Consider the following 22,108-nt stretch of genomic DNA (forward strand, 5'->3'; position numbering starts at 1 on the left):
AAAAAAAAAGTAGGAGCCTAAAAATAAGTAAGAACCAGGGAGCATCCAATGCCAGCCTTTTGGATAAAATCATATCCATCCAAAAAAAAAAAAAAAAAAAGAAAAAAAAAAACATCAACCCACTTTTTTATAAGCCAATCAAATTGCACAATGAGTTTTTTTTTTTTATTTTTTATTGATGATGATGATGATGAATATATATACATGAATTGCTAATGGAAACAAACTACCAAAAAAAAAAGTCACTAACCATAAACTAAGTAAAAAGATCATTTTCAAGCCAAACGAGTTTTCTTCCTTTTATCATCTTGTACAGTATCCAATGTATTCCATAGTTCTTCTTCTTCTTGTTGTTCAAGATCAAGTTCAGGAGTAGGGACAATAAATTCAGTATCCACCAATACACAATTCAATTGTTGTTTCAAATAAGCTTTTTTTTCTAATTTTCGATATTTTGTATTCATTTCATGTATACGTAAAGTTCGATCCAATCCTGCACTGACCAAACTAAATCCATTGCCTGTTTGATTATTCATCGATGATGATTCGTTGAAACTGGCTGCGGGGATGATTTGGGTGGCTCTTGTTGCACCCGAAAATCCTAAATATATTATGAGTATCATCGCTATAACGTTTTTCCTTGATGTCCGATTTTTTTTTTTTCACTATATTCTTACCTTTCAATTGAGCCATGACTTTCCCATTTCTGATATTCATCATACCAACATCTGTCATAGTATCAGTAAATATCACATGATCATAATCTATACCCACTGACAATGTAGCTAATGGAAGTTTACCAACGTCAACATTCAATACAGGTCGACGTGCTTTTTTGAAATCATATAATCGGATCTAAAAAGAAGAAAGTTTTTGAATTATTTTTTGATCCGGTAATAAAGTTCTTTTTTTTTTTTATACCTGATGATAATGAGTTGCCACTGCTACTTGAGTTCCTTCTTCATTCATAAATTGTAAATCACGAATCCATACAGGTTGTGGTAAATCTAAATGATCATTCTTGATCTATTATGATTAAATAATAATAAGATGAATTTTATATAAATAAACTTATAATGAACTTACATTTTTTGCTTGATAGATCAAACCAAGTTTAGTTTCCTTTTTATTTTGTCGAGGATGAGTGGTTACTTTTGTTGTTTCTTTTGATGATTTTTTTAAAAATTTATTAATGTCATAAATTTGAACATCAATATCCTTTCCACCAATGGCAATCAAATGGCGATGAATAGGATGAGCGCGTACAATAGTGAGATCAGTTCCAGGTCCAGCAATAGTTGATCCTCCAGTGGTACTACTCTTATCCAAATGAGCTATTATATTCAAAGTAGAAGCAGTCCATTCCGTCCAAGTCAAAGTTCCATTTGAGTTACATGTCATCAAGTGAGTATCTGTTGTTTCTAATCCAATGAATCGTACTTGATTAGGTTTTGGTTTATCTGTTTTAGCTTGTTGAATTTCTATATCTTGAAAAGATTTTTGAATGGCACCAGTATCAGGATGAATAATGTCAATGATACCATTTCGTCTTGCTACAACAATCTATTTTATATATATATATAATTAGATCTTTCTTTTTTTTTATTTATTTTTTTTATTTCGTTATTTACCATTCGTTCTCCATTAATATTAGCCCAAACCATTTTTTGTATAGCAGCTTGTTTATCGAGTTGACCAAAAATAGAAACTTGATGTAAAGGTTCTTCTTCTTCTTGTTTCTTTTTGCCTTTTTCTTGTTTTACTTCATCAGGATGAGATCTTTTCTTTGATTTGTCTTCAACCCGTGGTGGTAAAAACACAATACCTAATAAAATACTTTTTTTTATTAGTTTAAAAAACAATAATACAATAATATATGGATATTACTTTTGATCAAACCACTTTCGTCTCCTGTAAAATAACGCATTATAATAGTTTAATCAAAAGAAAGAACAAGAGTAAAAAAAAAATTGAAGAAAAAAAAAAAGGAACGAACGGAATTTTAAATCTATGGAAATGTTGTATATAGTATTCCCATCCAAGAGGCTTATCTTACCTTTTTTATTTTTATGCAAAAAAGAAATAAGAGAATCTTTTAATACAAAATTATATTATATATAATAATAATAATAAAATCTCTTTACATATTTTATACTTATATTATCGTGAGAATAGTAATACATCATAACAAAAAAAAAAAAAAAAGAATATCGGGGGTTGAGGATATTTGTCAACAAAGCATACTTTCTAGTTTTTATTGGCTCCAGCTTACAAATTTCAACCAATCATACTCATAAGCTGACTAGTAGTGAAAATCCCTAAATGGTAAAGAAAAAAAAAAAGAGATTATAAAAATGTTCCCCCCAACCTCTTCTTCTTTGTTGTTGTTTTTCTTTTCTTTTCTTTTTTTTTTTATTATTTATTATTATTTATCTGTTAGAATGACTTCAAAACTTGCTCAATTCGGAAAACGTCATATTGCTAAAGGCATTGGTCGAAGTACAGAACTTGTTATTGAAAAAGCAAAAGGAACTTATGTTTGGTCAGTTGAAGGAAAGAAATATCTTGACTTGACCACTGGTATTGGTGTCACTAATACAGGTAAAACATTACGAAAAAAAAAAAAAACTTGCCTTCATCTTATAATATTTTATTTTATTTTTTAGGACATTGTCACCCTACTGTTGTGAAAGCTGTTCAAGACCAAGCTGCCACTTTAACTCATGGTCAAGTCAACATCTTTTATCAAAAACCAATGTTAGATTTAATTGAAGGGTTAAAACCCAAGATGCCTCATTCTTCTTTGGATACATTCTTTTTTTGGAATTCTGGCTCTGAAGCTGTAGAAGCCGCCGTCAAGTTAGCTCGTCATGCTACCAAGAAACAAAATATCATTGTTTTCCAAGGTTCTTATCATGGTCGTACCATGGGTACTATGGCTTTGACTACTTCTAAAACTGTTTATGCTAAAGGATTTGGTCCTTTGATGCCTGGTGTTCATGTATGTGCTTATCCTTATTTTCAACAATGGGCTGCTCATAAGGCGGATCCTGTGAAATTCAATGCTGAATGGTGTGGTGAAGAGGCTTTACATCAATTGGATCTTGTTCTTAAACAAAGAAGTGATCCTGAAGATACAGCTGCTATTTTGATTGAACCTGTTCAAGGTGAAGGTGGTTATGTTGTTCCTCCAAAGAGTAAGTTTTTATTAAAAAAAAAAAGAGAATGATGATTGATTGTTATTATTTATAGATTTTATGAAGGGTCTTCGTGAAATATGTGATAAACATAATATTCTTTTAATTTGTGATGAAGTTCAATCTGGTTTTGGTCGTACTGGTAAAATGTTTGCTGTAGAACATTTTGATGTTCGTCCTGATATCATGGTGATGGCTAAAGGTATTGCTTCTGGTTATCCTTTATCTGCTATTGTATCTACTAAAGAATTAATGGATACTCAACCTCCTGGATCAATGGGTGGTACTTATTCTGGAAATGCTGTAGCATGTGCTGCTGCTAATGCTACATTACAAGTATTTAAAGATGAAAATATTTTGGCAAATTGTAATGCTAGGTAAATATATATATTATTATTATTATTATTATAGTATTCACTAATAATATTTTTTTTTTTTTTTTTTTTTTTTTTTTTTTTTTTTTTTTTTTTTTTTTTTTAGATCTGAACAATTCTTTTCCACTTTGAAAGAAAAGATTCCCAAATTATTACCTGATAATATCAAGGTAGATATTCGTGGTCTCGGTTTAATGATCGGTATTGAATTCTTAAATGCTCCTAAAGGATTTGCTAATGCTGTTGCTAATGAAGCTTTCAATTTGGATACTATTGTTTTGACTACTTCTATTTATGAAACTCTTCGTTTGATTCCTCCTCTTAATATTACTAAAGAAGAAACTGATTTGGCTTTGGATCGTATCATTTCTAGTATTGAAGCTGCTAGTAAAAAATTGTAATATAGTTTTTTAATTTTATTTATTTATTTTTTTAGATTAGTTTAGTTTTTGTATTATTTTTTTTTTATTTTTTATGAAAAGAAAGAAATAAAAAAAAAAAAAGCTGTATACTGTATTTTTCTATGATATTCAAAATGGATGATTCTTTTTTTTTTTTTCGCTAATTACCATTTTAGTATTGATTTTCCATCCTTTCCAAATAAAGATATTGGTTCCGGAGTATGAATGTAAATAATAAAAGAGAGAGACAAGCCTCAAAATGATTCCAGTCGTACAACGTTACCTACCAACTGCGGCAATTTACCTTATAACGCCCCCACTTTTGCTGAGTCATCTTTGCTCTTTTTTTATTTCTCTTTCCTTTTTTTTTTCTTTCTTTTTTCTTTTTATACCTTTTCCCTCTTTCTTATTCTTTTTAAAACCCCATTATACCAATTAGTCTTCTTTTATTATTCTTTATTCTTATATGACTAATTCCTATACACCTACTATTGATCAAATTATTTCACAAGCTGGTATTATGAACTCTACTCCTTTTGATATTGAAGCACTTTTTGAAGATTTTGATGGTGAGTATGAAGAATTTTTAATTGTATATCTTTTACTGTTATCTTCTCATACTGATGCAGTAGAACAAACTTTGTCTTTAGATCAACCTTCCAAAACTTTACATACAACTGATAACTTGATGCATTCTTTAATTCATTCAACTTCTTTTACTTCACAACAACAACAACAACAACAACAAAATATAATTTCACCCATGATGAATACTCCTTCTTTGGATTCTTTTGCAACACCTTTTACTCCTGCAACTGGTTTTATGGGTGATAGTCCTATGATGTCTACACCTTATATGGATCCTTTAATTGGTTCTCATTTCTCTACACCAATGATGGATACTACTACAACAACTCCTTTCATGGGTGCTGTTGGTATGGATTTGGATTGTATGGAACAATATTTTACTCCTGCTTTGACTTCTGAACATGATTTTTCTTCTGTGGTGGATCCTTCTCAATTGGCTATTGAATCTCAACCTACGATGACTCTTCAACAACAAGAAGATGATTCTCTTTTCCCTCCTCTTTCTAAAGAAGAAGAACAACAAAAACAAAATGATACTACTTCTGAAAATCATTGGGATTTACTTTTTGATGATATTTTTGGTACCAATGAAAAACCCAAAGATGATGTTCCAACTTTAAAACGCAAACATGTGGAAGAAGAAAAGGAAGAAGAAGAAAAACAATCAAAACAAGTTAAAACCAATGACACCCGTCTCTTTGTCTGTCCTATCTGTGATCGTGGATTTAGCCGTCGTTATAATTTGGGAACTCATATCAAAACTCATAACAAGGATCGAGTAAAACCTTTTGCCTGCCATTTATGTACCAAGTCCTTTGATCGAAAACATGATTGTGAACGTCATATCTCAACTGTTCATATGGGTGAACGACTTTACACCTGTCATACTTGTCAAGTCTCCTTCTCTCGTCGAGATGCTCTTCATCGTCATCAAACTCAAAAACATGTCGATTAAATTTTTCCAATGGATAAAGATAATTATTACAGCAAGAACAGCGACTAGTCAATTCTTTTTTTTTTTGGACAAACAAAAAAAAACCAACAACAACCGGATGACCTCTTCTTTTTATTATTCCATCTTACATGGACTTCTCTTTTACTGTTGTAAAGAAGATTTTCTTCTTCTTTTTTTCATATCACCCACATTTCTTTCTCAACTTTATTTTTGTTATCAAGTTTAGTAGTTTTTAGCACCCAACCTGTACGGATGCCTGGTGGGGATTTGAAAAAAAAAAAACCAAAAACAAATACACTTTACACATACGCACACAATACACATTTTTCCCTTTCTTATCTTTTTTATTTTTATTATTATTATTATTATCATTATCTTTATATATGCCAATATAAATAAATTATGAATAAAATATACTTGGAAAAAAATATATGATCTGTGATTATATTATCCTTTTTATACAATACTATCTTTTGGGTTGACTTTTTTTTATTATTTGATTAAAATTGAAATTGAAAGAATGATCTTTTTTTTTTATTGATGATTAGATTGTTGAGTAATCACTGGAGGTGGCCAGGAGGGAGCAAGGGTGGGAGATGAAGGTAAAGAAACAATAACAACATCATCATCATTATCTTGAATAGTCTTTTCATCTTTAAAGGTATCTTTTTGATGATATTGATACTGGTGATAGTAGGGATGATGGTATGGATCATGTTGATATGGATGATCATTGTTAAAAATATCATGATAAGGGATATGAATGTAAACAGGATAGAATAAAGTAGGAGGTAGCATGGCATCAAACATCGGGTATAATAGCATACGTTTCTTCTTTTTTATCTTTGATTTGCATTTGAGAAGACATCTTAACTGGTCTTCAGGTCCTTCGATGATCTGTATAAAAGGAGGATAAATAGGTCCAAAAGGACTTTGCATTTTATTAAAAAAAAAAAAAAAAAAGGATGGGAAAAAAAAAGAGGTTTTATATATATATTATTTTACTGTTTGTACTACAAATAGAGTCATATTTTGATAAAAGAAAATGGTTTTATTTTATTTTTTTTTTCTAAAACAGATATCAAATTTGTATAAATAAACTAACAAAAGTGGGGGGAAATAGAGTAAAATACAAAAAAAAAAATTATAAACGACCACGTTTAGTGACACCCAATTCAATCAATTTAAGGAAGGCGGCAGCAAAATCATCAAAGAAACGTTGCTTGTCCTTGGCATAAATTTCAACATATTCACGGAAAGGAGGTTCCAAAAGAGCCATATCAGTAGGTAACATCATCAAATCTCCATCTTCATCTTCAAATTGTCTAGGACCATCCCATTTCTTTTCCTTCCATGTGTTGTGTAAAAGTTGCTTATAGAATTGATTGGAAAATCGAGTAGGTGTTTCCTATAGAGAGGACATAGATTTAAGTTTTATAAATAAATAAATAAATAAAATAGATCAACTTACAGTCCAAGGTCCATCAAAACCAGAACGATCTTTATGACAACGACCAACAGTATGAGCACCAATCAAACAAACAGTTTCTTGTACAGTGAATCCCATACGAGATACAAAAACATCCAATACATGATCTTTACCCAATGCACCATCAGGAAGACGTCCTACAGGAGGACAATCAGCTTCTGAAGCTTTATCACGACGACCACCAGTCCACTTTTTTACATTAAAAAAATTAAATATAAAGTTTTTTTTAATTCATCCATCCAATTTTTTTTTTTGATATACTTACTTCAATATGAGGTCCACCCATATGTTCAACAGCAACACATCCAGCAAGACTATATATTAAAAGAAAAAGATAAATATATATAGAAAAAGATAAAAAAAAAAAACTTACGTCCACAAATCAGCATATGAAATCCAAGGATGAGCAGCTTTGACAGGTTCAAGAACACCACGTGCTACTTCCAAACCAGCATTAGCAGGGTCTTCAGCTTCAGTTTTATATCTCATAGTACCTAATTTAAAAAGAGATACATAAATATTATTATGATATATCTTTTTTTTTTGTAACTTACTTCCATCAGAACCACCATCTTTATGGTTCTTATCATAAGTACCAGAAGCATGCCAAGCAAGACGAAGACTAAAATATAAATTGAGTATATATCATTTATTTCGAGTTTTTTTAAAAACTTACACAACAGGAGCAAAAGATCCATCGTCATAATCTTCTTTAGGGAAGACTTTAATAATATCTTTACGTACAGCAAGATATTTATCAGGAGAAGCTTGTTCAGTAGACATAGTTATAAAGAGTGGGGAGTATATAATATTTGTGGAGAAAAAGAAAGAAAGAAAGAAAAAGAAAAAGAAACTTTTTTTATCAATGAATGCCAAAAGAGGCACTCTTATTTTTTGACAACCAGTCACTACACATAAAATACTATTATGCTTATCAAACTGAAATACGAATTCACATGCAGCTCAACAAAGTCGCCGAAATTATTATTATTATGAGATGATGATGATGAATATAATAATATTTAAACAAAACAAAAATCATTTCATCAAAACTCATTGATATTATGAATAACATTTTTTTTTCTTTTTTTTTTTTTTTTTTTTTTTGAAATAAAACAAGTTGATTCAATATAATATTAAAGGAGACTATCGGAAATGAAAGCGGTTCATCAAACTTACTCATGTGAAAAAGTAAAATAGTTTTGAATAATTGATTGGATGCCTGTCATTTCGATAGAAAGCACATGCTTTTTTTTTATTAAGGGATCTTTTTTGCACTGGTTTTAAATTGAATCACTATAAAAAACATTTTCCCCAGATTTTCGCGATGACTGATCTAAAATGACATAAAAATCATTCTCTATTTGAATTTTTTTATTTATTTTATCTTTTTTTTTTTTTCTTTCTCCTCTCCCCCCTTTTTTGTTACTTTACTACATCTCTCTTGTTATTAATCATGTCTGATAACGTTGCTCATGCTCTTTCTGGTATGTTATTATTACTTTATTATTATTTATACTAATATATATAATAGGTGCTGGTGGTGGTATTGTCGCCATGACTTTGACTTATCCTCTTGTCTCCATTAGTTCTCGTCTTCAAGTACAACGTGGTGGTCAAGATAAAGACGATTACAAGGTATTTATTTCTTAATTTATATATATTTATCCAATTAGATTATAAACAAATACAACTTTTTTATTTTAACTTGAATTAGAACACGGCTGATGCTTTCTTCAAGATTCTTGCCAAAGAAGGTCCCAAGGGTTTATATGCGTATGTGTTCATAAAAAAAAAAGAGAGAGGTTTTATATTTTGTTAATATACGTTCTTGATATTGTACCTTAAATATCCCTTTTATTAACAACAAGTTACTTACCTTTTTATTTTTATTTTTTTTTTGTCATTATTTCTAGTGGTTTATCTTCTGGTATTTTTGGTATTGCTATCACTAATGGTGTATATTATTATTGTTATGAAGCTGTCAAGGCTGTATTTGAAAAGGCAAAATCAAAGAATCAACCTATGTCTACTGCTGAATCTATGCTTGCAGGTGCCATTGCTGGTAGTGCTGTTGTATTAGCCACTCATCCTATCTGGACTGTGAACGTAATATTAAAAAAAAAAAAAAAGAAGGAATGGATTTTCAAACTTTTATTATATATATATATATATAGACTCGTTTAACTGTGCGTAAAGGTGTAGAAGATAACAAAGGAGAAAATGCTTTTTCTGTTGCCTCTAGTATTTTGAAAAAGGAAGGACTTTCTGGTTTATATTCTGGTGTTGGTGCTGCTTTGGTATTGGTGATCAATCCTATCATTCAATATACCGTATTTGAACAAGTCAAGAATAAAGTAACCAAATTCAAAACTTTAGGTAATTTTGACTTTTTCCTTTTGGGTGCTCTTTCCAAATTGGTAGCCACTGGCTTGACTTATCCTTATATGTAAGTAAAAAAAAAAAAAAATAGAGTACTTTTATTAAAAAAATATTATTATTAGTGTTGTCAAATCTCGTATGCAAATCAGTCAAAATGATAATGAACGATATTCCTCTATTTTGGATGGGTTCAAAAAGATTCTTGCTACTGAAGGGATTGCTGGTCTTTATGGTGGTTTGAAGAGCAAGATTGTACAAAGTGTATTGACTGCTGCTTTCTTGTTCATGGCTAAGGAAGTATTATTTGATTGGGCTGTCTGGATACTTGTTATTGCTGGTGCTCGCAAACGTGCTGCTATTGCCAAGGCATAATCCTTCTTACTTACTTATTTTACATACCTTATGATTAGATGATCATCCTTTACTATAGTTTATATATATATATATATATATACTACTCATTATTTATGTGATTATTATAATAAAAAATACAAGCTATTATATGTATATACATAAAATTATACGGTAATTTTCAAGCAAGTCATTTTAAAGAATACCTTATTTTTATACATATCAAGATGAGGAATGATTTATTATTACAGTATTATCATTTATTAATAGTTTCAATACAAATTATCATCATCAATCTTATTTGTTACTCATCATACTTTTCTTTTAATTCATCTAAAGGGTTTCCATAAATGGTATAAGTTTAAAGTCCGGTCTCAATGTGGAATGTTGGATCAAAAAAAAAAAAAAGCCTGGTGAGATCAAAAAAAAAAAAAAGAAAAAGGTCTGGCGATCCAAAAAAAATAAAATCTGGAGATTGAAAAAAAAAAAATTGCATGTCGTTCCTAATCCAATTCTAGTTGACTCCACTCCGACTTCCAATGTGATACATACTCTCTAAGAGCCGCTTTATTTTTCATATATATAAATTCAATTCAAATTAATAATACCCCTTTCCCTTATATCTTTCTAAGCCGCGCAACGAGGATTAAATATGAATGATAACAATGGAAGATTGTATACAGAAGAAGAAGTATATCAACTATTCCAACGCTTCCGAGCAGATGAACAAGCATCAAACCAACAAATCAGAGAAGAACGTCAATTACCATTGGCAATCGCTGAAAATTTGGAAGAAAGTACGATCTTACAATTACAAGAAAACTTCAAAAGATACAAACGAGATCTTACAAAATACCAACATGACGAATGGACAGTGGGTGAAGAAATCAATAAATCACTCATTCCAAAACTCAAATCATACACTGTGGACACCACTCAAGTGGTCAACAGCATTTACAAGGGATCAGATATCATCCGTACAACTGGACGAGCAGCAACAGAAATCTTTGAACAACTCAATCACATCAAAGAAGGATCTCTCACTCAAACAGAAGCCTCTCAACTATTGGACGAAACAATGGAAAGTACTAGGCGACTCGCAGTATTCGCATGGGCTCAAGCAAAACAACAAGACAATGAGGCTAGAGACTTCGCCATCAAAGCTCTCAAATTGCCCCAAAGTCTCAAACATTTGGAATCCAAACCAACAGGGAAAAAAGAAGCATTTAGCCAAGAATTCCTGGAACAATATCATGAAGCAAACTACCAACAACGAGTCATCAAAGCAGCAACATCAACACAATCTTATGGAAATCGAGGTGGATACTCACATAACTGGCACCAACATCGAGGAGGACGAGGTTTTTTCCGTGGTGGAAAAAACTACTTTGGGGGAAGGGGACGTGGGACTCCAACCTTCATCAACTCAAACAACTCTCACAACCAATCACCAAACCAACATCGTCACCAAGAAAACTCTGTGGAACAACAATGATGTATCACAACAATTCACAACAAATCACAACGAAAGCTCAAAATTATTCCATTCCACAGGATGGGATATTACCAGGGGGACGTCTGCAACAATTCATCAACAACTGGAAGAAGATCACATCACACACATGGCCTCTTTCAGTAATTCAAAACGGATACAAGATTCAATTTGCTCAACAACCAATTCCATGGAAAATTTCGAAGAGGGATGTTTCAGAAGAAGATCAAGTTCATATCAACTCAGCAATCACCAAATTTTTGGAAGGGGGAATGATAGAAATTTCACCATCACAAAACCGAAATTTTCTGTCGAAGTTTTTCACCTTACAAGAAAAGACGAAACGACGGCCGATTCTGGACTGCCAAAAACTGAACAGTTTTATACAAATCGAGCACTTCAAAATGGAAGGGATTCCAGCACTCAGGGATATTATCGAAGAAAACGATTACATTTGCAAAATCGACCTCAAGGATGCTTATGTAGTAGTACCAATACACCCAGAATCACAGGATTACTTGAGCTTCGAAAATCAAGGAACAGTTTACCGTTACAAGTCTCTAGCTTTTGGCCTGAGTATAGCTCCAAGGGTTTTTTCCAAGTTGATGAAATATGCGATAGAACCATTGAGGAAAGAAGGTATACGTTTAGTCTTTTACCTGGACGACATCTGCGTTCTGGAAAAATCAAAAGAAGCAATGAACAAAATTGACACTCAAAATTCGTTTACATTTAGAATCACTGGGTTTTATAATCAACCACAACAAGAGTTCGTTTTCTCCATCAAAGATCCAAGACTTCCTAGGCTTTACATTCAACACCAAGAAGATGATCATCTCCGTACCACAACTGAAGATCAACAATCTATTAAAGAAGATTCGACAAATAAAAAGTTTCCAGAAGAAATCATGCAGGTGGATAGCAGGATTGTTGGGAAAAATGACGGCCATGATACCAGCAGTGGGGGAATCTCTTTTACACATCCGTTACTTGCAACGAGATCTGGCACGAACACTCCAAGCAACAAAGCAAAACTGGGAAGCAACATGCAAGTTATCATCTACAAGCCTTCAAGACCTAGACTGGTGGATACAGTTCTTAGTTCAAAAGAATGGATTACCAATACAGAAGTTAACACCAACAAACCCAAAGACAACGATTTACGTCGATGCTTCCGATACAGGATGGGGGATCAGTTCACCAATGATCGAAACAGCTGGATTTTGGACCAAAGAAGAAACTCAACACTCAATAAACGTGCGCGAACTGAAGACGATCTTATTTGCCCTTCAACTTCACGCAAAAAAATGCGAAAATTCAACAATCAAGATTTTGTCAGACAACATGACAGCATTGAAATATACAACAAAATCAGGAGGAACAGCATCACTACTTCTACAAGATCTAGCGATCAAGATACAAGATCTTTGCAATACACACAAGTTACAAGTCATCTACCAACATGTACCAGGCATACTCAATACACAGGCAGACAAATTGAGCAGGACCAAGAAACCATTATACGAAACATCAATTCCAAAAGCGATGTTCAAGATGATAGAGAAACAATGGGGAAAACTGAAAGTGGATGCATTTGCAGCAAGACACAATCACCAACTGAAAGAATATTGGACTTTGAAGATGGATCCAGGAGCCACAGCAGTGGATGCATTCCAACAAGATTGGCAACGGACAGGACTATATCTCTACCCACCTTGGAGGATGATTCCACAAGTTTTGCACAAGATCAAGAAGGACAAGGTGAAGAAGACAGTTTTGGTGACACCTTGGTGGCCCAGCCAGTTTTGGTTTCCAATGATTCTGAACATGAAACACCTCCAACCACCGATAATTTGGAAGATCAATACGAAATGGTTTTTAGCCGCATGGCTGTTATCAACAACTTCCGGGAAAAGATGGGTATAGATGAAAAAACAGCAAGTTTTTTACTCAAGACGTCTAGAGAACATACTGTCAAAACTTATGATGGAAATTGGAAGATATGGGTACGATGGTGCAAAAGTCAACAACCTCAACAAAATCCTTGTGCATATGAACCAAGACAAGTTTTACAATTTCTAGTGGACAATCAGCATTATAGTGTTACACATTTGAACAGTTTACGTACAGCTATCGCTTCAGTTTTTTCGATCATCCATGAAGATAAACCTTCTTTAGCAGGAAACAAACTACTCAGGGATTTTTTCAAAGCAAAAAGAAGATCACAGGTCACCATTCCAACCACACAACAACTGTTCACATGGGATATTTCTCTATTAGTCAACCATATCAAGATCTCTTTGTCTCCAACTTCAAGTTTATCTTTGAAAGCCTTACAATTGAAAACTATTCTAGTGACATGTATAGCTACTATGTGGAGACCACGATCCGACATTGGACGGTTACAATTCAGGGATGTGATTATACGACAAGAAGGGGAACACTGGTCTCTTTCATTACATGTACGCGAACCAAAGGAATGCCAAGTCAAATCAATTACGTTGGGAGAAATTGGAGAGGAACAATTATGCCCGGTCAGAACAATGAGGATGTTCTTGGACAAAACAGCAAATCTTAGACAACACTTACCAATTGATCACTCATTATTCTTGACATACTTGGAAGATGACTCAAAACCAACAAATTCCGTTCGACCAGCGACAGTGGCAAATTGGATAAAAAATGAAATGACAACGGCTGGCATCGACACAAAACAATTCCAAGCACATTCAATCAGGGCAGCTTCCAGCACAAAAGCAGTTGAAAACGGCCACGCTATTCAAGAGGTTAAAAAACACGCGAATTGGAGTTTGTCAACCAACACCTTTGAAAAACATTATTATAAACCATCATCCCAAAGATCTTCAAGTACGGCAATCAGTAATTCAATTTTTTCTTCGGATAACAGTATCACATTGGAAGTCGGAGTGGAGTCAACTAGAATTGGATTAGGAACGACATGCAATTCAAAGGTTGACGAAACGAAGACTAAAAATGTGATACATACCCGCCCATGGTACAGATCTTTTTGGTAAAAAAAAAAAAAAAAAAAAAAATCTTAAATAGTTTAAACCCTCCCAAAAAAAAAAAAAAAAAAAAAAAAAAAAAAAATTGAATAGAATAGCATTTATAGCTTGCTTAGAAGATATAAGGGAAAGGGGTATTATTAATTTGAATTGAATTTATATATATGAAAAATAAAGCGGCTCTTAGAGAGTATGTATCACATTTTTAGTCTTCGTTTCGTCAACCTTTGAATTGTGGAGACAAGTTGGACCAAGCTCTGACAAAAAAAAAGTTGGCGCGCTCCTTACTTTTTTTTTTTTTCCTTTTACTTTTTTTTCTTTTTCTTTTTAACCAATGAACATTGTAAGTTACCATTATACATTACTTTACTAACCTATATTATAAAGTCACTCTTTACATATTATACATTCTATACTTATTATACATTTACTATCTTTTCTTCTTCTTCTTCTTCTTCTTCTTCTTAGTCTCTCATACTATGAAATAAATTGTTTTTTTTTAGTACTCTTTCTGTGAAAATACAATAGGTTTTTCTATTGGATAAGGAATGATCAGTGTGTCTTATATTATCTTTTTTTTTTATTTTACATTCTCGTTTAAATAAAATCATATTTTTTATCATTGATTTATTTATTTATTCACTAACAAAAACCTAGTTATAAGTGGTAGAAATAAATTCATGATCGACAAACGAGCCATGGAAAGTAACAGCAGTGAATTGACCCAAGGGGACACGACCATATTCAGTGAAATCCTTAGCATTCAAGATCAACATATAACAATGATCATGATGATGACCTCTATTATCGTAGACATTGACCAAGCTAAGAACAACACCATCATCTTCTTCAAGAGCATCACCAGGACGAGGGATAAACACAGGTTCAGAACAAACATAAGCATCTGTGGTATCAGGTTTCCATATAGTTTCTTGTCCAGACTTGAGGTCTACCTTCTTCAATCCAAACATGGATCCTTTTTGATTCTGGATACCAGGCGCCATATAATTAAAATAAATATATTGATATGTCTTGAATTGATAAGCAGGATGGACACGAGCAAATTCAATGTTCTTGATCAATGTAATGAAATCTGCCTTGGGATTCTTGTGAGGTTGATGTTTGTCCAATACTATTTTATATTGTCGAAGATCACCAAATGAATTTTGACTGAAGGTATTCAAAGGAGGAACACTATCCACAAAAAAAAAAAAAAAGGTGAATAATGATAATCTATCTTTTCATTTCTTTTTTTTTTTATTACGTAAATCCATTCACTTTAGTTCGAGGAATATTTTCCAAAGCCTTGACTTCATCGATTTCAGAAGCTCGAGGAAGATGAGTAAGATCAGCAGTTTGAAATACAGCCTCACATCCATCAAAGGCCTGTGTATTCAATTCAAGAACAATGTTTCCATTGGCATCCAAATAATCATGACCATGAATGGTATGGAAGGCAAAATGAGGATCCACAGGCACAGTAGCAACATGACCACCTTCTCGACTGACAATATAAAATAACGTGGGCGTATCAGCATGGTATTCCATCCCAGACATCAAATTACCCGTAACAGCGAGATCCAATCCATTGTTTTTAAAGTAAATCGGAGAGATAGGTACAATCACGTAATGTTGAGTGAGCCAAAATGAATGAAGATAGGCAGGCTTGAAGGGTGTCTTGTTGTCATCATCAAGATAATGTGTGATTTCCGCCAATACAGTAGCAGTTCCCGTTTTATCATCTATCTTGAATACCGTCAGACATGGACGCATACCCACCTCCATGGAAATGTTGAAGACTTCATTTGTTCTGTCATCATGTTGATGATGGGATGCCGAGAGTCGACCTTTCAAACGTTCATCATAAGCGGAATAATCAAATAATTTTTCAGGTTCTACATATAAATCATTTAAAAAAAAAAGATCAATCATCTTTTTTTTTTTTTTTTTTTTTTTTTTTTTTTTTTTTTTTTTACCAAGAGTATCATGATGTACTTTTTGAAGACGATTACTATCAGTTTTAGCGACAAGAACAGGATTTCCATGAGTATCCCAAGAACCAGGTATAGGGAAATTAGGTGTGATAGTGACATTGACAGGACCAGAAGAAGGATCAGGGTGGGGTTTTTTATTGACACGAGCTAAGAAATCCATAAAACGTTGCCAAGCTGATCCTACAGCATAAACGGTTCCATAAGAAGTATAACCACCAAATGGGTTTTCCAAAAGTTGTTTTTCAAAAGCCTTGGCTGTATGACGAGAATTGTACCGAATCTTTTGACTGTTGCCGTCGAATTCAAATCGATGAATATATGCTAATCCATCAAATGCATGTGTAATGGTAAGAGATCGACCTCCTTCTTCACCCAAAATGAATTTACCAGGACCTACATTTAAAAATTAAAAAAATAAAAAAAATTATATTTCACAAATATAAAGTTTTTGTATTCATTACCAATTCTGTATAATACACCTTGAAGCCACGTGGGAATTTCACCTTGAACATCAAGCCAAATAGGATCTGCCACTTCAGGAGTATTTCTGTGGCATGGTTTTTGAAAATCACCAACAAAATCACCTTGGGTGAAAAACTTGTCCAAAGAAGGAAACGACATTTTTAATGAAGAGTTTTTTAAGAAGAAAAAGAAAAAAAAAAAAGGAATAAGTCCCTTTATATATCATTCATTCATCAAAAATAAAAGACGGGTTGAAAACAATTTACTTTGCCGTGTCTATTAAAAAATGGGAAATATGAACCGCGTCACTTGGTTAATAATATTTGATCTTGTGTAATGGCTTAAAATAATAACATACACATGTTTTCTTTTTTTTTTTTTTTTTTTACTATTGATGTGACTGATGGCATATTATTGAAAATAGTAGATTGGAAATAGTAGATGCTTGACAGATAAAGAGGGAGGGGGGAGAAACGGCATTTTTTTTTTTTATTTTTACAATTATCTATTGATCGGCCTCTTATCATGCCGTCATATGAAAGACAATGTTAAACAGCGGGGCTGTGTTTATCCAATAAAAAGCGGATCTCGGATAAATGATCCCGATAACCTTTGATATAAAATACCTTGAATTGCCGTCTTGAAAAAAAAAAAAAAAAAAAAATTAAAAATAAAAATAAATAGTCGTTACACAAATCAAAAAAATCATGTTAGAACACATTTTCGTCATTGGAGGTACAGGTAATATTGGTACCAAGGCCGTTAAGGATCTTTTATCCAATGGAATAAAAGTGACACTTTATGCTCGTAATCCCACCAAAGCATTGTGTCTCTTTCCTGACTATGATGCACTTTTAACTATTGTGCAAGGTGATTATAGTGACTTGATGCCTTTTTATGATGCCATCAAGAAAGGTAGATATACTCGACTTTTACTGTTGGTACAAATCGATTCAGGTAACATGAATGCTCCTCTCTTAAAAAAGCAATTGGCAACAGCTGCTTATGAAGCTGGTGTTTCTCAAGTGGTGGATATTTCCTCTTATGCTGCTGGTGATCGTAAGTGTGTGGAAAAATCCTTTCTTTTTTTTTTTATTAAATTTAATTTAAACACTTTTTTTTTTTTTTTTTTGCAGGTTGGCGATATAATTTTGCAGCAGAAGATCATTGGGCATCTGAAAAAACCTTGATGGAAATTCCAAATCGGTCAAGTCTTGTATGTTTACGTCCAGGACGTCTTGCGTCAAATATAGTTGACTTTGATATTCATGCGATCAAACATCTCAATATGTATCCTGGTAGTGCTGAACCTGATGAAACAATGGGATGGATTTCTCCTAATGATGTTGGTACTGTGGCTGGACGTATGTTGATGGATGATGTTGCTAAACATGGGGATGCCGTCTATGAAATGATAGGTGAAGTCTTGACACCTAGAAAGACAGCCGCGGTGATTTCTACAGTGGTAGGTCGAGAGATTCCTTATGTTCACATGGATCCTATTGCTCGCTATACCATGCTGACCGACAAGGCTGGTTTGCCTCATCGTATTGCATATGCTCTTACTGACCTTAACGAGAATGGCATTCAAGTAACTCGTGCTCTTCCTATATTGCTTGGTAGAAAACCAGAGACTCTTGAAGAATATCTAATGGCTTATAAAGATCAATTAATGTAGATATACCCCCCTTTTCTTTTTTTTTAATGCAATAAATAAAATGATGATATAGTCATTTTTATTTTTATCTTGTTACTTTGAAAGTATTATTATTTTCATGATCATGTCGAAAATTTCTATAGCTCTTTATTTTATTCTATTTTTCGATAGTATGCTTAGGATGAAGTGAGAACAAAGAAGTGGCATCAATTATTAGTATTTCTCTCATATATTCAATTAAGAAAGGAAGAGAAAAAAGAAAAGGTCTCTACCCATACTAACATCATTTTGACAAGATCAAACTTTCTGTACTACATTAATAATGTATGTTCCGCCCCAAAAAAAGAAAGAAGCAAGCGTGATTCTTGTCTGTTTGGCTGGCTTTTTTTTTTATTTTTCTCCCCTTGTTTTCACTTTTCTTTTTTTTTTTTTTTTTCTTTTTCCTTTCCTTCCTTTTTCTTTCGTAATATGTCTGATGCAAGTACAAGGCCTTCAAAGACACCTGCCACTAATAATAAACGACGTTCAATACTTGCTGATCTGGGTATCAAACCTGGAGGAGCGGCACCAACAACAGTGACACCTAGTCAAAAAGAAAGAGGCAATAATGGTATCAGCAATAAATCATCTCAACCGAAAACTACTTCACTCAGTAGGCAATCTTCCACTAAACAATCTTCAACTGGGCCTGCACCAGTAAGAGCAACCTCTTTAAATCGACGTCCTTCTTCACCAGCAAGTCCGACAACGACACCAAGAAAAGTGTCTTCAACATCTCAACGACCTACATCTGTTCATGGTGTGGCTAATGTTACTCCTGTATCTTCGACAAAACGACGACCAGCATCTACTTCGCTTCAACAAATATCACCACGACCAACTTCTTCACCCATGTCAAGACGTGCCTCTTTGAATCCACCTGCATCTCCACGATCTGCCACTCCTAATCGCACTTCTTTTTCTGCAGAATCTGAAATCAAATTATTAAAAGACGACGTAAAAAAAAAAAAAAAAAAATTCGATGGATATTGACAAGATTATAATCATTTTTCTTTTTTTTTTCATAGGTAGCACAAAAAGTAGCAAAGATGGAAGAACAAGAAATATTGATCAAAGAACTTCAAAATAAATTGGCTTGTCATCAAGATGGGGATAGACAGGATGAAATGAAAAAGGTAACTTTTATTCGTTCTGAAAAAAAATGGGAAAGGAACCAATTAAAATGAGATGAATTGATTGATTGATTGATTTTTTTTTTTTTTACAGGCAATGGATCAAATTAACGTTTTGCAACAAAAAGTAGACGATAGTCAGGCATCGTTACAGCGACAAAAAGAAGAATTTGAAGAGGAAAAGCAATCTCTTAAGGTATATGAAAAGAAAAAATATAAAGAAGTAATTTATTCGTATTAAACTAAAAAGTTTTTCTACATCTTTTATTGTGATTATTATTAGACACAATTGGAAATAGCCCGCAAGGAACGAGTGGATGACATGATGGAAGAACAAAAAAGACGTACACAAGAGGAAATGGAGTCATTATTAGTGAAACATCAATCCGAACTTGAAAAACTGACATTAACTCATGAAAAGGAAATGACGGGATTAAAGGTAAACAAAGTGATGGAATCAAAATGGAAACAATTCATATTTTTTTTTTGATAGACGGAGTGGGAAGCCAATCAAAGTAAAATACAAGAGGAACACGCGACATTACTAGAACAATATGAAAAATTGAAATTGGATGATGATTCATTATCTCAAAAGTATAACAGTTTGATTCAACAGCACCAGGAAATGACCCATCAACGTGATGAACTAGAAAAAAGGCTGACAGAAATGGAAACAATGTTGAGCACGTCAAAGGATTGTCTTTATGTACGAGAATTGGAGCAACGTTTGAATTCAGCTCGACATGCCACTGAAGCTCTAGAACGTCGATTCCGTGATGAAATGAAGCAAAGTCAGAATGATCATGATGACACCGCACAGACATGGCTAGAAAAACATCAACGATCACAATTCGAACTGGATCAGTTACAGCAACTATTGACAGAGACCAAGGAACAACATGCTCAGGAGATGATCATGTTGAAGGAACAAAGTATCGCACAACAAGAAGAAATGGAGGCTCGATTGGCTCAAGTGAATGAAGATCATGATCATCAAGCGCAACACATTGATGTCTTGGAAAATCAAATAGAAGAACTTCAAACAAAATTGGAGGAGGCTACCTTACGATTGGAACAACATGCTGCTACTTTGAAACCATCCTTATCCAATCAAGAATATCAACAACAACAACAATATTCTACTTCAACCAATGCCACTACTGTTATTAATAACATGATTCCTCAACAAGAAGACTCTGATCTTATGGATCTTCATGCGGAATGTCAAACGAAATATATGGATTTACAACAACAGCTTGAAAGGGTACAACAAGAATTGTCGATAGCCAAAGATACACAATCACATCAATTAGCATTAGATAAACAACAAGCTGAAAGCGATGAAAAATTGATCCTTGTAGCACAACAACACAAGAAAGAAGTTCAACTTCTTTATGATCAATATCAACAATTGGTGGATCTCAAAGATCATGAATTAGAGGCTTACGCTTACCGTGTCAAGTCTTTGAATGTGGCTCGATTAAAGGAATTGGAATCTTGTCGTGTTGAAGCGAGTGATCGAATCAATCATTTAGAACATCAAATTGAAGGTTACGAGGTAAGATGTTTTTTTCTGTGTTTTTTTTTTTATTATTATTTTTTTTTTATCGTTTACCTCTTCCCATTCTTTTTTTTTTTTTTTTTATATCTATTTCATTTCCTTTTTTTTTCTCTTTACATTGGTTGATCTGATGATTCTTTTTCCTTTTTTTTTTTTTTCTTCAAGTATCTGTCACTCATGATCTGATCCTTTCTTTCTTTCTTTTTTTTTTCTTATTTATCTCCTTTATACCCATGTACTCTTCATACCAATTATTATTATTATTATTTTTTTGTACCATCTACTCTTTTTTTTTCTATGAATATATTTTTATGTAGATCACGATCCGAAGCAACAACGAAAAGTTGATGACATTACAATCTCAATTGGATACTTTAGAACAACAAAAAAAACAAGATCAGCATGCCATTCAAATTCTGACAAGAGAAAGGGGTTCACTTCGAGATGAAAATGATCAGCTGATACAATTGGTCAATCAATTACAAAGTCAACTCAAGTAGAATCTAATACTCTCTCTATATATTATATGTATATCCCCCCCCCCACTTTTCATTTTACCCACATGAATAGAAAATTTGGACAATAAAGTTCATAATTCCTTTTTTATTATTTAATAATATATGTAGTTCAAAGATAAATGATGTGATGATGGTTTTACAGCGACCCATAAAAGTGTCTACATGTTTTACTATTTTTTTTTTTTTTTTATTCCCTCTCTAAATTAACTTTCCCCTGTAGTGAGCACCAAAATGATATGTGACAAGACAAGAAAAAGATAATTTAAAGCATAAAAGAACCTATAATTTACTAATAGTATAAGAATCATAAATATATAAAAAATAACAATAAAAAGACTAAAGAAATAAAGATTTTTTTTTTTTTTTTTGTAAAGAGAATTTATTTATTTCAAAGCTGTCATAATGAGGGATGGAGGCAGTTGTTGAAATCATTTTTTTTTCTTAAAAGGGAATAAAACTAAGTAGAAGGAGGGAAGACTAACATAACAT

The 22,108-nt window shown here is 32.9% G+C and overlaps 8 protein-coding genes across 8 annotated transcripts; 5 read left to right on the top strand and 3 right to left on the bottom strand.

Moving 5' to 3' along the window:
* Positions 1-155: 155 nt before the first annotated feature.
* BX664DRAFT_165302 (uncharacterized protein) lies at positions 156-1,921 on the bottom strand. Its single transcript, XM_051539957.1, has 6 exons — positions 1,888-1,921; positions 1,632-1,836; positions 1,087-1,563; positions 922-1,026; positions 678-855; positions 156-601 (listed from the first exon to the last, which is right to left on the bottom strand). The coding sequence occupies exons 2-6, from the start codon at positions 1,662-1,664 to the stop codon at positions 276-278; spliced, it is 1,119 nt and encodes a 372-aa protein (XP_051399442.1). The 5' UTR covers positions 1,665-1,836; positions 1,888-1,921; the 3' UTR covers positions 156-275.
* A 520-nt stretch (positions 1,922-2,441) lies between these two features.
* On the top strand, positions 2,442-3,972 carry BX664DRAFT_264714 (pyridoxal phosphate-dependent transferase; the record flags this gene model as incomplete). Its single annotated transcript, XM_051540827.1, has 4 exons — positions 2,442-2,601; positions 2,667-3,197; positions 3,253-3,574; positions 3,678-3,972. The coding sequence occupies 4 exons, from the start codon at positions 2,442-2,444 to the stop codon at positions 3,970-3,972; spliced, it is 1,308 nt and encodes a 435-aa protein (XP_051399443.1).
* An 823-nt stretch (positions 3,973-4,795) lies between these two features.
* BX664DRAFT_265726 (uncharacterized protein) lies at positions 4,796-5,515 on the top strand (the record flags this gene model as incomplete). Its single annotated transcript, XM_051540869.1, has 1 exon — positions 4,796-5,515. One exon carries the CDS (start codon positions 4,796-4,798, stop codon positions 5,513-5,515), a length of 720 nt encoding a protein of 239 aa, XP_051399444.1.
* Positions 5,516-6,575: 1,060 nt separating this feature from the next.
* BX664DRAFT_336763 (heme peroxidase) lies at positions 6,576-7,821 on the bottom strand. Its single transcript, XM_051546133.1, has 6 exons — positions 7,681-7,821; positions 7,559-7,626; positions 7,378-7,498; positions 7,270-7,318; positions 6,987-7,193; positions 6,576-6,923 (listed from the first exon to the last, which is right to left on the bottom strand). The coding sequence occupies exons 1-6, from the start codon at positions 7,785-7,787 to the stop codon at positions 6,660-6,662; spliced, it is 816 nt and encodes a 271-aa protein (XP_051399445.1). The 5' UTR covers positions 7,788-7,821; the 3' UTR covers positions 6,576-6,659.
* A 576-nt stretch (positions 7,822-8,397) lies between these two features.
* On the top strand, positions 8,398-9,885 carry BX664DRAFT_336764 (mitochondrial carrier domain-containing protein). Its single transcript, XM_051546134.1, has 6 exons — positions 8,398-8,491; positions 8,539-8,642; positions 8,722-8,780; positions 8,921-9,113; positions 9,182-9,453; positions 9,509-9,885. The coding sequence occupies exons 1-6, from the start codon at positions 8,461-8,463 to the stop codon at positions 9,756-9,758; spliced, it is 909 nt and encodes a 302-aa protein (XP_051399446.1). The 5' UTR covers positions 8,398-8,460; the 3' UTR covers positions 9,759-9,885.
* A 4,969-nt stretch (positions 9,886-14,854) lies between these two features.
* On the bottom strand, positions 14,855-16,870 carry BX664DRAFT_387151 (carotenoid oxygenase; the record flags this gene model as incomplete). Its single annotated transcript, XM_051549368.1, has 4 exons — positions 14,855-15,449; positions 15,520-16,150; positions 16,232-16,642; positions 16,711-16,870. The coding sequence occupies 4 exons, from the start codon at positions 16,868-16,870 to the stop codon at positions 14,909-14,911; spliced, it is 1,743 nt and encodes a 580-aa protein (XP_051399447.1). The 3' UTR covers positions 14,855-14,908.
* Positions 16,871-17,385: 515 nt separating this feature from the next.
* On the top strand, positions 17,386-18,455 carry BX664DRAFT_299681 (uncharacterized protein). Its single transcript, XM_051542316.1, has 2 exons — positions 17,386-17,770; positions 17,848-18,455. The coding sequence occupies exons 1-2, from the start codon at positions 17,419-17,421 to the stop codon at positions 18,387-18,389; spliced, it is 894 nt and encodes a 297-aa protein (XP_051399448.1). The 5' UTR covers positions 17,386-17,418; the 3' UTR covers positions 18,390-18,455.
* Positions 18,456-18,795: 340 nt separating this feature from the next.
* Positions 18,796-21,715, top strand: BX664DRAFT_336771 (uncharacterized protein). Its single transcript, XM_051546135.1, has 6 exons — positions 18,796-19,364; positions 19,436-19,543; positions 19,635-19,736; positions 19,824-19,979; positions 20,034-21,098; positions 21,419-21,715. Exons 1-6 carry the CDS (start codon positions 18,837-18,839, stop codon positions 21,599-21,601), a joined length of 2,142 nt encoding a protein of 713 aa, XP_051399449.1. The 5' UTR covers positions 18,796-18,836; the 3' UTR covers positions 21,602-21,715.
* The last annotated feature ends 393 nt before the right edge of the window (positions 21,716-22,108 follow it).

The sequence above is a fragment of the Halteromyces radiatus genome (genome assembly GCF_025201355.1).
Source record: "Halteromyces radiatus strain CBS 162.75 chromosome Unknown BX664scaffold_5, whole genome shotgun sequence".
NCBI lineage: Eukaryota > Fungi > Mucoromycota > Mucoromycetes > Mucorales > Cunninghamellaceae > Halteromyces > Halteromyces radiatus.

What these genes read in the sequence shown, in the direction of transcription:
- BX664DRAFT_165302 (XM_051539957.1), bottom strand. Translation starts at nt 1,664, where the DNA reads ATGGTTTGGGCTAATATTAATGGAGAACGAATG. An exon ending in TGATCTATCAAGCAAAAAAT is followed by an intron (nt 1,027 to 1,086) that starts GTAAGTTCATTA and finishes TAATCATAATAG; the next exon opens with ATCAAGAATGATCATTTAGA. An exon ending in TGGCAACTCATTATCATCAG is followed by an intron (nt 856 to 921) that starts GTATAAAAAAAA and finishes TCTTCTTTTTAG; the next exon opens with ATCCGATTATATGATTTCAA.
- BX664DRAFT_336763 (XM_051546133.1), bottom strand. Translation starts at nt 7,787, where the DNA reads ATGTCTACTGAACAAGCTTCTCCTGATAAATATCTTGCTGTACGTAAA. An exon ending in GGATCTTTTGCTCCTGTTGT is followed by an intron (nt 7,627 to 7,680) that starts GTAAGTTTTTAA and finishes TTTATATTTTAG; the next exon opens with TCTTCGTCTTGCTTGGCATG. An exon ending in AGATGGTGGTTCTGATGGAA is followed by an intron (nt 7,499 to 7,558) that starts GTAAGTTACAAA and finishes TTTTTAAATTAG; the next exon opens with GTACTATGAGATATAAAACT.
- BX664DRAFT_336764 (XM_051546134.1), top strand. Translation starts at nt 8,461, where the DNA reads ATGTCTGATAACGTTGCTCATGCTCTTTCTG. An exon ending in GGTCCCAAGGGTTTATATGC is followed by an intron (nt 8,781 to 8,920) that starts GTATGTGTTCAT and finishes CATTATTTCTAG; the next exon opens with TGGTTTATCTTCTGGTATTT. An exon ending in ATCCTATCTGGACTGTGAAC is followed by an intron (nt 9,114 to 9,181) that starts GTAATATTAAAA and finishes ATATATATATAG; the next exon opens with ACTCGTTTAACTGTGCGTAA.
- BX664DRAFT_299681 (XM_051542316.1), top strand. Translation starts at nt 17,419, where the DNA reads ATGTTAGAACACATTTTCGTCATTGGAGGTACAGGTAATATTGGTACC. An exon ending in CTCTTATGCTGCTGGTGATC is followed by an intron (nt 17,771 to 17,847) that starts GTAAGTGTGTGG and finishes TTTTTTTTGCAG; the next exon opens with GTTGGCGATATAATTTTGCA.
- BX664DRAFT_336771 (XM_051546135.1), top strand. Translation starts at nt 18,837, where the DNA reads ATGTCTGATGCAAGTACAAGGCCTTCAAAGACACCTGCCACTAATAAT. An exon ending in GACAGGATGAAATGAAAAAG is followed by an intron (nt 19,544 to 19,634) that starts GTAACTTTTATT and finishes TTTTTTTTACAG; the next exon opens with GCAATGGATCAAATTAACGT. An exon ending in AGGAAATGACGGGATTAAAG is followed by an intron (nt 19,980 to 20,033) that starts GTAAACAAAGTG and finishes TTTTTTTGATAG; the next exon opens with ACGGAGTGGGAAGCCAATCA.